The sequence below is a fragment of the Pongo pygmaeus genome, chromosome 16, assembly GCF_028885625.2.
Source record: "Pongo pygmaeus isolate AG05252 chromosome 16, NHGRI_mPonPyg2-v2.0_pri, whole genome shotgun sequence".
NCBI classification, from domain to species: Eukaryota; Metazoa; Chordata; class Mammalia; order Primates; family Hominidae; genus Pongo; species Pongo pygmaeus.
In genome coordinates, this window is record NC_072389.2 from 84,945,925 (window position 1) to 84,958,310 (window position 12,386).

Here is a 12,386-nt window from a genome sequence, read left to right on the forward strand (position 1 = left end):
CTGGAAACAGGTTATACATCCAGAACATTGCAAACCATAGCTTGTCTCATTGAGGCTGTCTGCTCCACATTGCACACAGGACAGGATTTATCTCTTAACCCTCACTGTTGCCCCAGGACGTAGGCACTCTTATTCCAAAGGATAACTGTAGGAATGTCACAGGTAGGAAACTGAGGCTCAGAGAGGTTAAGGGACTCAGCCAAGGCCATAGGGCTGAGGGCTGGCTCTGAACCAGCCTCTTTGTTCTGCACGGCACTGCTGCTGGGAAAGGAAGGACACTGTCTGCTGGGCCCCTGGGAATGATCTCAGTGACTTTTAGGGGGTAAATCCATCCTGGATGGGATGTTTCTTCTGCTTTCTCAGAGCCCTGGGAAGCTGATCATTGAGGTTTCAGAAGTTCAGGGCAGACAGGCAAGATGTGCCCTGCCCCAGTGGGGCCTGAGGTGGGGGCAGGAGGAGGGAACAGAAGAGGGAATGGGTGTATTCTGGGTCGTTGCGTTGCTCTGGCAGCAGAGGTGTGGATTGGGGGAGGAATGGTGAGGTTCCTGGGGAGCTCTGGGGAGCCAGTGTGATTCAGGAGCTCTGCTCCAGGCAGCCCTAGAGCTGAGGCTCTGGCCTCATGTCTTGCCTAGGGCGTTTTGGGGCAGGGCACTCAGAGAGCCTCTGAGCCTCTGAGGGCTGGGATGGGCTGTCCACAACTGGGATCTGGGTAGGTGGCCTCTTGGAAAAGATAATCACCTACCATTCCTGGACGGGCCCCTCCTGGAGCAGTGAGGCCCATCAGGGGCCTGAGCCAATCCCTGAACTTGGCCTACTGCTGGGCAGTCTCGGCCAAGTCCTTCATTGCCCTATGACTTTTGGGAAGCAAAGGCTAAGGTGGTCTGCATTCCTTATGTTGACTCACCAAGTAGGCCAAAAAGGGCTCCATCATTTCTCAGAGTAGGAGGTGGTCTAAGCAAAGCAGGGGTAAGATTCCTTTCTCCCTCCCTCCCTCCCTTCCTTCCTTCCTCTCTCCCTTTTTCTTTCTCCCTCTCCCTCTCCTTCTGTCCTCCTTCCCCTCCTCATTTCCTTTCTCTTTTTTCACCAAAGGAAGCACTGTCCTTTGGTGACGGTGGGACCCTGTGCTTCCAGGAGCGGGGCTAAGAGGTGAGAGCACCCTCCACACCCCAGGATCCTGGCACGTGGAGATGGAAGAAGCTGAGACTGAGCAGTAGCACCAGGCAGGTGAGCTGTGCCTGCCTCTCTGCAGAGGGAGGCTTGGTTCCTGGGGAGAGGGGGCGGCAGTGGTGTGTGTCCCGCAGCACCCCAGCATGTGTTACTGCTGCTCCTCCAGGGACCTTCCAGGTCAACCCCCGGCCCCGTGCAAGCTCAGTTTTCCTCCAAGGCTTGGAAGCTCTCCGGGCATGGGAAGAGGAGGGCACCTCAGCCACCTGGCAGGGATGGCACTGATAGGCTTCTTATAGATGGTAATGAGCTTGTCCAGGACCACGATGGCGGTGGTGAAGACACGGTAGGAGTGCAGGAAGGTGTTGAGGAAGTCGATGCTCAGGAAGCGCAGGTCCGTCAGCCTCTCCAGCAGCCGCTCCACACTGGCATAGCGGATCTGCAGCACTTTGCAGGAGTTCATGGTTTTGCTGAAGCGAATGTCAACATCATCACAATATAAGGAGGCATCGGACCTGAGAGGGAAGGAAGGATGCAGAGGTGATGTGGGTCTAAAGGCATCTGAATGGCACCCACCAGGCCTGCTCATCACTGCTTCCCCCACACACTGACAGCACAGGATGGTCTTATTAAGAGAACAAGCTTGGGAAAGATGACATTGAAGGAGGGCTACAACTTCTTTTTCCCAATATCCTAAAAACTTTCCGTTATAAAACCCCTAGAAATACTGGAGAAATATTACAAACTTAAAAACATTTGTTGCTGAGTTCACAAGATGTAAGGAACTCTGTTCACACAAATGTGTATGTGGATGGGGTGCAGTGGCTCACGCCTGTAATCCCAGCACTTTGGGAGGCTGAGGTGGGAGGATCACTTGAGATCAGGACTTAGAGACCAGCCTGGGCAACATGGCGAAACCCTGTCTCTGCTAAAAATACAAAAGTTAGCTAGGTGTGGTGGCTGTAATACCAGTTACTAGGTATTACCAGTTACTAGGGATACCAGTTACTAGGGAGTATACCAGTTACTAGGGAGTATACAGTTACTAGTAACTGTAATACCAGTTACTAGGGAGGCTGAGGCACAAGAATTGCTCGAACCCGGGAGATGGAGGTTGCAGTGAGCTGAGACTGTGACACTGCCCTCCAGCCTGGGTGACACAGCGAGACTCTGCCTCAAAAAAAAAAATGTGTACATGAATGTTCTTAGCAGCATTATTTGTAATAGCCCCAAAGTGGAAACTACCCAGGTGTCCATCAGCTGATACATGGAAAAACAAAATGTGGTCTATTTGATCTGCTAGCAGCTGCCAAGATGTGAGGACAGGTGTCCAGTGTAGTTAGCCAGAACAAAGGGGCTAAGATGGGGTGAACTTGCAGGGGTCTTGTTTCAGCTGCTTGTGAACTTGAGGTCAGCAGCCTCTACAGGGCGTAGTGGGAACCAGTGGCCCTGAAGGCTGCTGTACCACACAGCGCCCTCTGGTGGTTAAACCACTGGAATCGTGTTTTATTGGTCATCCAATGGGAGCTATTAGGACTCTCGGGCAACTCTGGGTTTTCATTTTTTGGACATTGTGAGTCTTTGTAATCATGTTTTGCTTTTTGTTTTGACTACAGAGAATCTTAGAATCAAATATAGTGCTCATTTCTTTTTATTTACTTCTTTATTTTTTGTTTGTCCTTATTACTTACATGCTGATGGCTGTATCTAGTTTTTTTTTAATGAGATAAGGTCTCATTTGCCCAAGCTGGAGTGCAGTGTAGTGGTGTGATCATGGCTCACGGCAGCCTTGCTCTCCTGGGCTCAAGCGATCCTCCTGCCTTACAGGTCCATGCCACTATGGGATTACAGGTACATGCCACTATGCCTTGCTAATTTTTGTATTTTTTGGTAAAGACACGGTTTCACCATGTTGCCCAGGCTGGTGTCGAATTCCTGGGCTCAAGCAATCCTCCTGCCTTGGTCTCCCAAAGTGCTGGGATGACAGGTGTGAGCCACTGTGCCCAGACTATCTAGTTTTTTTGTTTTTTGTTTTTTTCCGTTTTTTGAGATGGTGTCTTGCTCTGTCACCCAGGCTGGAGTGCCTCTGCCTCCACAATTCAAGTGATTCTCCTGCCTCAGCCTCCTGAGTAGCTGGGATTACAGGCATGCGCCACCACACCCGGCTAATTTTTGTATTCTTAGTAGAGATGGGGTTTCACCATGTTGGCCAGGCTGGTCTCAAACTCTTGACCTCTTGATCCACCTGCCTCAGCCTCCCAGAGTGCTGGGATTACAGGCGTGAGCCACTACACCTGGCTCACCTGTTCTTTCGAGGGTATCTTCTACCTAGGAGTGCAGATAGTGCTCAGAGGAAGCGAGCAAATGGACATAGCGTCCCTTTCACACTGTCTTTCTTAAATACTTTTCTTTGGAAGCATTCTTGGGATTTGAAATAAATAAACTTTATCGAGTGCCTTCAATGATCAGGGCAGTGGGATTTCTTTTTAGGATGAGAACAATATGGGAAAAGCAGGGCCTGTAAAGATACTGCAGTTCAAAAAGAGACCATTCCAAAGAAACCGAGGAAATGCTGCCTCTAAGTTAGCTTTGCTGCAAGACACATAACATTTTAGAAAACTCCTGATTTGGTTTCCACCAAGATTCAGGAAAGTATACACTGCATCTATGGGACCTCGAGAAGCAACCACGAAGAGGGAGCAATCCAAGGTCAGAAGGATTTCTTGGACATGAAAAACAAGAGTGCTAAATTGAAGGCTGGGACGGATGCAGGAAATGGCAGATCGGACACTCAGAAAATCTGAGTGGTCTATTAAACACATTTGAGAAAGTCCCCTAGAACTCAGAGAAGGACAAAGAGGTTGAAATGAGAGAAAATGGAAGCAACACAGAGTGGACAGAGAGGGGACCTCTCACTACCGTGAGACAAAGTAGCAAACGAGAGAAGCCACGCCTGCTAATTTCTGCTTGCTGGCATGACTCCACAAGGCCCCCGACTCTGTGACGATGTGCAGCACTCCGGAAAGATGCTTTGAGGACAAAGCAGGCCAGGGCACACGGCCTCCCAGGTCTCTTGCCTGAGTCTCTATTCTCCCTACAAGATAAATGACCCTCGTCCTTGCCTTTCCCAAACATAACACGACGTCTGATAGGGTTAGTGATGATGCCCCTGTCATCTCTAACCAGACGCACTCTCATGCCCAAATCTTGATGTAATTCTGCTTCAGTGTCACTTCTCAGCAAGTCTGATGTGATTCTGCAGGTGCTGAACCCCCCACCTGCATTTAAGCAGTGGGTTGAAACACTGTGCTGGGATCTGATAGGACTTCCCTGAAGGGCAGCTCCCGGGCTGCTGGCCTCCATCCACAGTCCTCAGGAAGGCTTCTGAAGAAAACAAACCTGAATTCTTTAAAAGCTTGATCATTTTTCCTTTAGTCAACACTAAAAGTCTCAAAAGGCAGGTGAGAAACTGTGAAGAAGCAATAATAAAAGAAATACTGGGCTGGAGGAAGTGCCTGGGACAGCAACATCGAGTAAGGGCTACGTCCAGCCCTGGAGGCTGAAGGGGCTCAGGAATTGTCTCTCAAACGAAGCCAAGTCATTCCCACTGGGCTGCATGTTTCAGAGGGAGAGTACGGCTACTCCCACGTCACGGATCCCAAAGCATCCAGCCCAGACCTGGCATCCAAATAGGGATCATCTGACCCCTCTGGCAAGGGTTTGCTTCTAGCACCTTCTCTGTGGGCTCCTGCCCCCAGAGGGGGAAGAGAAAGTGAAGAAAAGCCCTTGCATTCTCTACTCCTTCCTTTTCCTTTCCTTTTCTGTTTTAAACCTCACAATCACTGTTGGTTCCAGTGCCTCTGGCAACTCCAATATCCTTTTTTTTTTTTTTTTTTTTTTTTTCTTTTTAATTGAGATGGACTTCTGCTCTGTTGCCCAGGCTGGAGTGCCGTGGTGCGATCTTGGCTCACTGCAACCTCCGCCTCCCGGGTTCAAGTGATTCTCCTGCCTCAGCCTCCCGAGTAGCTGGGATTACAGGTGCCCACCACCACACCCAGCTCATTTTTTGTGTTTTAGTAGAGACGGGGTTTCACCGTGTTGCCCAGGCTGGTCTGGAACTCCTGACCTTGTGATCTACCCACCTTGGCCTCCCAAAGTGCTGGGATTACAGGAGTAAGCCACTGCACCCAGCCTCTTTATTTATTTATTCATTTTTTTTGAGACAGAGTCTCACTCACTCTGTCACCCAGACTGGAGGGCAGTGGCGTAATATTGGCTCGTTGCAACCTCCACCTCTGGGGCTCAAGCGATTCTCCTGCCTCAGACTCCTGAGTAGCTGGGATTACAGGTATGCACCACAATGACCAGCTAATTTTTTGTATTTTTAGTAGAGATGGGGTTTCACTGTGTTGGCTAGGCTGATCTCGACCTCCTGACCTCAATTGATCTGCCTGCCTCAGCCTCCCAAAGTGCCGGAATTACAGGCTTCAGTCACCACGCCCGGCAATATCTCCAATATTCTGTAGAACTATCCTGGACTTCAGCTTCCCTGTCTGTAAAATGGGAGAGTGCATTAAAGTAGGCAGACTGGTAGCAGTGGCCTAGAGCTGTGCTTCCAGACTCAACACAAGAGAGTGCTGTGATCCATTAGCAATGTCTGCCAGGGGCTCTGGATGGGAGATGACTGGCTTGAGTGCCAGATACTTACTATCCCTGCTGGAAAGTGTATTCGGTGCCTTACAATGTGAACATTTTCTCACTGGAAATTCAGATCTGCTTCTCTCTGATCTTTCAACACTTCTTGATGAATGCTCCAAATGGTATTCCTGTCTCCCAGGCATCAATGACAGGCTTTGCCTGAAGGGAAAAGGACTTTCTCTTTCTTTTTTCCCAGGGAGAGTGCCCCCACCTTGAGTCCACCTGCCTTTGAGGCCACATGTTGGGGCAGAGCCTCAGCCCCAGGAGCCTGGCAGGTGGAAGGAGACTTTTCAGTTTTGGGTTGCTGGTGGCTGACCACTACATCCATCCACAGAGCTGCTGCGGGAAGGCCTGGATGCATCACGTTAGGGGCTGGTGGGAGTACTCGGGACACGTGGGGCGTATACCTCTGTCTTGCAGACCCAAAATCAGGATGCTCTTGACTCACAGTCTGAGAGCAGGGAACTGTGCCAGAAACTCAGCACGTTTTGGGAGACGTATGGAAGGAATACCCCCAACTTCCCACCTATCACCCCTACACCTTTCTCCAGCTAGGCCATCCGCTCCCCACTCTCCCCATCAGAGTGGCCGGCAGCGGGGAGCCTGCCACTCCCCTGGGTTTGGCCCTATCACCTACAGAATAAAGCCCCACTCCTTGCCGGTTGAGTTACCGTGATCTGACCTTTGCCCACCGCTCCAGCCCCATCTTTCACTATGTCGTGTGGATCGCTGCATTATTTAAGAAAGTCAAATTGGGCCATAAAAGTAAGAGAAATAAATAAGGAAGACAGATGAAGCTAAGTACAGAAGACTTACACTAGACACAGTATACCAAGGAGAGCACCGACATGTTGAACATAGGAAGGGACACAGGGACCAAAGGCACTAAATAGTCAAATATTGATGCTATGCTTAATATTCATGAGGCATATGGGACATTCAATATTTATTAGGTCTTAAGTCAGCCACCCATTGGCAATGGCTATTCTGACCCTCTGTGTCCCCTGCCCAAGAAATGCAGAGAAAGGTGTAGCTGTTCTCCAGGTGAACTGACGGCTGCAGCTGTGGCCAGGCACTCGCCCCTATACCAGGGAGAGGGCAAGTCTGTGCCACTGGCCCAAGTGCTTTCCATTGCATGGGCCCCTTGGTTCAAACTTCACTCCATCAGCAGTGAAGGCTGATGTGGCAGGGAGAGAGGTGGGACAAAGAAACACTGTGTCAGCAGGATGCAGGTGGTATGGTCCTCCCATCTGCACACACCCTAGCCTAACCAGCTATTCCATCTCCTTTCCCTGGTGTCTTGCTGTGTGTTTGTAATTGATACACTATTAGCCAGGTGTGGTGGTGCACACCTGTAGTCCTAGCTACTTGGGAGGCTGAGGTGGGAGGAACACTTGAGCCCAGGAGGTTGAGGCTGCAGTGAGCCGAGATCACACCATTGCACTCCCGCCTGTGTGACAGAGTGAGACCCTGTCTCAAAGGAAAAAAAAAATTGATACATTAGACCCCGTAATGAAGCATCTTAACTTAGCCTATGAATCTGTTCCAAAGCCTCTAGAATAGTTTGTCTGGTAGTGTACCTGGAGACCACAATTGCATCAAGGTCATTGCCTGCATGACACGTCACTCTCCTCGACCCTACACTCTCCCCAAACACCACATACTTTTTTGCCTCTGAATCTATGTTCATGCTGTTCCCTCTTCCCAGAATGCCCTTCCCCCTCAGTCATCTAGCAAACTCCAACTGGTCCTTCGAGGCCAGCTCTGATGTCCCGTTCCATAAGAAACCATCCTCAACTGTGCCAGGTAGATCTATCACTCATCTTCTGGACCTCGCCTGGATTACACAGATTCCATTTTACAGCATGCACTACACTGCTTTCTAATAATCTCTCTATGTGTCTCTCTCTCACTAAACGATGAATTTCCCGAGGACAGAGACCCCACCTGCTCATTTCTGCTTCCCTGGTCCCCTCCCTGGTCCTCCTGTGAAGGAAACCAGGCTTTAGATTGGTAAGCAGATGGGTCCTTGAAGTTGTCAGTTTAATCTGAACATTCCATTCACTTTATCACCATCATAGTTCAAAATTTTGTTATTTTGTCTTTCATAGGTGATTTTAATTTTATTTTTGTTTCATCCGCTCTCTCTTTTTTTTTTGAGACAGAGTTTCACTCTGTCACCCAGACTAGAGTGCAGTGGTGAGGTCTGGGCTCACTGCAACCTCTGCCTCCTAGGCTCAAGTGATTCTCTCGGCTCAGCCTTCTGAGTAGCTGGGATTACAGGCGCGTGCCACCAGGCCTGGCTAATTTTTGTATTTTTAGTAGAGACGAGGTTTCACCATGTTGGTCAGGCTGGTCTTGGACTCCTGACCTTAAGTGATCCACCCGCCTTGGCCTCCCAAAGTTCATCTGCTCCTTTTGCTGTCTCAATGTGCACCCTTTCCAGAGCATGAGTGGGTACTCACTAAACATATAATGGTAATTGAGTGGGTAGTCACTAAACATATAATGGTAATTCCAGCTGTGAGTTTTACTGGATTATTGAAATGGATCTAGGAAGTAGGTAGGTAGGTATTATCATGTCCCCCATTTATGACGTGAGAAACCCAAGCTCAGAAAGGTTAAGCGACTTGTCCATAGCCACACACAAAGCTAGGGCTGGGGACCAGGGTCACACACAAAGCTGGGGCTGGGGACCAGGGTCACACACAAAACTAGGGCTGGGGACCAGGGCTGTTGCCTTCAAGGCCAGATCTTTCTGCTATACCCCACCACCTGTTCAGTGATGTAGTCATGAGGGGAATAATTCCTTATCAACTCATGCAGAGGCTTAAAGACCTGGTGGATCTGAAACTGCCTCAGCTAGCTCCTGGCACACAGTAGGTTCATGAAGGGCTCACTTCATCAGACTTGACTTCAGATTGGTGGCGAGTAGAAACAAAGGATTTCACACATTAAATCATGTTCTGCATTAAACACATTACATCTGCAGTTCCCCAGAGCATGTATGTGAAGCAGCAAACAAGCCAGGGTTACCCAGATGATTGTTCTGGCAACAGCAGCATGGCCCAGGTAGGAGCAGAGTCCTAGCGTGCACCAGGTGAGCAAGGCAGGCTCAGAATTCAGAGGTGGGAATGGAGGCCAGAGAGCCAGTGGGCTCCAGGGTTGGGGCAGGAAGGAGGGTGTGGTGAGGGGGTTAGGAGTGCAGGTGACTGCAAGAGAATTGTGCCTGGTGCAGGTGAGGCAGGCTATATTACCCAGGGCTTGGAGAGCTGCGTTTAGTAGGACATTGTCTCTGGGGATTGTTCAAACAAACACAGTGGTTCTGGAGCCTGTGTTTTGGTTTTCCTGGTTTTTGAAATGTTCTATATATTCATTTTTTAATTAGGAAAACAAAAATAGTTATTAAAAAAGGGTACATAAAGTTTGATTCCTAATGTTATATTTAAAACAGCCTAATACAAAAATAATCCACATGTACAGAACAGATGAACCATAAGAAAACTAAGCCAAAGAACCATAATAAAAAATTTAAAAAAAATAGATGTTGGCATGGATGTGGTGAAAAGGTAACACTTCTACACTGCTGGTGGGAATGAAAACTAGTACAACCACTATGGATAGCAGTGTGGAGATTCCTTAAAGAAGGAAAAGCGGAACTACCATTTGATCCAGCAACCCCACTACTGGGTATCTACCCAGAGTAAAAGAAGTCATTACGCAAAAGAGATCCTTGCTCACACATGTTTATAGCAGCACAATTCGCAAAAATGTGGAACTAACCCAAATGTCCATCAATCAATGAGTGGATAAAGAAATTGTGGTATATATATATATGATGGAATACTACTTAGCCATAAAAGGGAATGAATTAATGGCATTCACAGAAATCTGGATAGGACTGGAGACTATTATTCTAAGTGAAATAACTCAGGAATGGAAAACCAAACATCGTATGTTCTCACTCATAAGTGGGACCTAAGATATGAGGATGCAAAGGCATAAGAATGACACAGTGGACTTTGGGGACTCAGGGGGAAAGGGTAGGAAGGGGGTGAGGAATAAAAGACTACAAATTTGGGCCGGGGGTGGTGGCTCACGCCTGTAATCCCAGCACTTTGGGAAGCTGAGGCAGGCGGATCATGAGATGGTCAGGAGATCGAGACCATCCTGGCTAACACGGTGAAACCCTGACTCTACTAAAAATACAAAACATTAGCCAGGCGTGGTGGCACACACCTATAGTCCCAGCTACTTGGGAGGCTGAGGCAGAAGAATTACTTGAACCCGAGAGGCGGAGGTTGCAGTGAGCCAAGATTGCACCACTGCACTCCAGCCTGGGTGACTGGAGCAAGACTCGGTCTCAAAAAAAAAAAAAAAAAAAAAAAAGACTACAAATTGGGTTCAGTGTATACTGCTGGGGAGATGGGTGCACCAAAATCTCACAAATCACCACTAAAGAACTTACTCATGTAACCAAATATCACCTGTTCCCCAAAACCTATGGAAATAAAAAATTAAACAAAACAAAACAAAACCAAAAAAAACTAAGCCAAAGCAATCATCCAAATAGCAATCATCCAACTCAAAATAAACAAACAAGAAAACATCCGAAACACCCCCAAAGACAAAGCCCAGCATCTCTGAACCCCAGTAGCTGGCTCATCCCAGTGTCCTGGCTGTCACCTTGTGGTACTCAGTCTCTGGAACACTGCCTGGTCAAGATGGGGTTAAGGGCACTTACTTGATCATCTGTGGCACAGTGACCTTGGAATTTTCTTCAAATGCGTTCATCATGAGCCCATTGCATCGGATGTTATCCACACACTAGAATCAGAGAGAGGAACCCAGGGTCAGAGCTCTCCATTCCTGGACCCAGGCCCACCAGGAGCTCTGCCAACTGTAAAGTTCACATGCCTCAGTCTGATACAGGGTCCTCAAGCTTCAAGGGCATTGTCCTGGCAAAGGCAGGGTCAGCGTGGAGCATCCTTTAGACTTTGGCCAGAAGTCAAGTCTCAGTTGAATGACCTTGGGGAACTTACTTGACCTCAAGTCTTAGTTTCATTATATGCAAAGTGGGGATAATGACTTCTACCTCACTGGGTTGATTACAAACAACCATTGGGATGCAAAATGAATGCATCTGACACTGACCATTCTGTTGCTGACTTCTGGGGTCCAGTGTCAAGGACAAGATCAGATCCATGGTGATGTGGGATCTCTCTCCTGGGAGGCCAGCCCAGCAGGGCCTCTGCCCCCCTGCACAAGGGTGCTGAACTGTTCTCTCTGTCCTCTGACCACCACAGTGCCAACACTTGGATGCTGTGGATGGTTTTCCATATGAAGAATCCATGGGTGTGGGGTCCTGGGGAAGGCAAGGCTACTGGCGGGAGGGGCACAGATGATTGTACATTTTACTCAGCCTCCAAAAATATTCAAAATTCAAATTTTGCTTTGAATAGAAAGTACCCGCCCAAACAAAAATAAAAGCTGCATCCCTTGGGAGGCCTGCCTCTTTTCCCCTGCACTGTCCCCTGCCCTGGGTCTTCATATTTCTGCCATGAGAGGGTTTCTTCTTGGCATAGCGATAGGGAAGGCTTGGTGGCACATCACAGAATCTTCTGGTTTTGAGAATGTGTGTGTTGCAGGGAGGAGGGTGTCAAAGTCATTGGGAAGTAGCAGCTGAGAGCTGGCACAGTGGGTAGTGGAGCTCCTAGGCCTAGACTTCTGGGCAAGGCCAGGACCCCAAAGAGGGAGGCTCCTGTCATTTGCATTTCTCAGCCCTACTTCTCCCACCCATCTGACAATCTCTCTAGCTCTGTTTCTACCAGCAACTCCAACACAAAGAAGACTTGGCCATGGAGTGTTATGGAGGCAGGAGGGCTTGGGGAAGGGGCCATAGGACTCCCACTTTGACCCATTCACTGGCATCCACAACGGCTGCTAGGAGGGCAGAGGCCTGGTGGGCACCCTCCGGGCAAGCAGCCCCAGGCCTTTGACAGCTGCAGCTCACTGGGGATGTGACAGGGCCAAGCTCAGGGTCTGCAGTTTTCTCTAGGGCTTTCTGGGTGTTTTGAAGACATGTGGGAAGACTCAGAACAGGCACGTGCTATGCATCATCCCACCCGCCTTACTCCTCTGGGACTGCGAGATGGGCAGGTGGGCCAGAAGGAAGGCTGGGAGCGGCAGTCAGGGGAGCCTGGAAGGGGCACAAAACCAAGAAGGTGGGGAGCGAGCAAGGGAAGCCGTCCTAGGTCCCATGAAGATGCTGCCCTGCCCTTTCAGTTCCTACAGGCACAGGCCTCCTGCAACCCTCTGGACCATGGGGGGCCACCAACCTCCCTCCCCTTCTGCTGTTGGCTGCTCTCCTACCACCCCACCTTGCAGAGAGGATGGCCAAGGCTCCCAGCTGCTGGGATGGCACATCCCTGACCCATCACAGGCCCTTGCTGGGCTCAGGGAGAGGCCTGTCCTGGGGCCTGAACCCCGGTGCTGCTGACAGCCTCTTTCTAGACTCAAGTCTC

General features: G+C 49.4%; 1 protein-coding gene across 5 annotated transcripts in view; it reads right to left on the minus strand.

Moving 5' to 3' along the window:
• RASGRF1 (Ras protein specific guanine nucleotide releasing factor 1) overlaps positions 1 to 12,386 on the minus strand; it is a 130,000-nt gene that overhangs the window by 44,015 nt on the left and 73,599 nt on the right. For 3 of the 5 annotated variants that reach the window (XM_054451592.2, XM_054451591.2, XM_054451595.2), the window contains exons 13-14: positions 10,607 to 10,689; positions 1,422 to 1,679 (exon numbers count right to left, since the gene is read on the minus strand). In XM_054451592.2, coding sequence (XP_054307567.1) covers positions 1,422 to 1,679; positions 10,607 to 10,689 — 341 coding nt within the window. The remainder of the gene's footprint in view (positions 1 to 1,421; positions 1,680 to 10,606; positions 10,690 to 12,386) is intronic. The other 2 variants (XM_054451594.2, XM_054451593.2) reach the window with 1 other exon arrangement.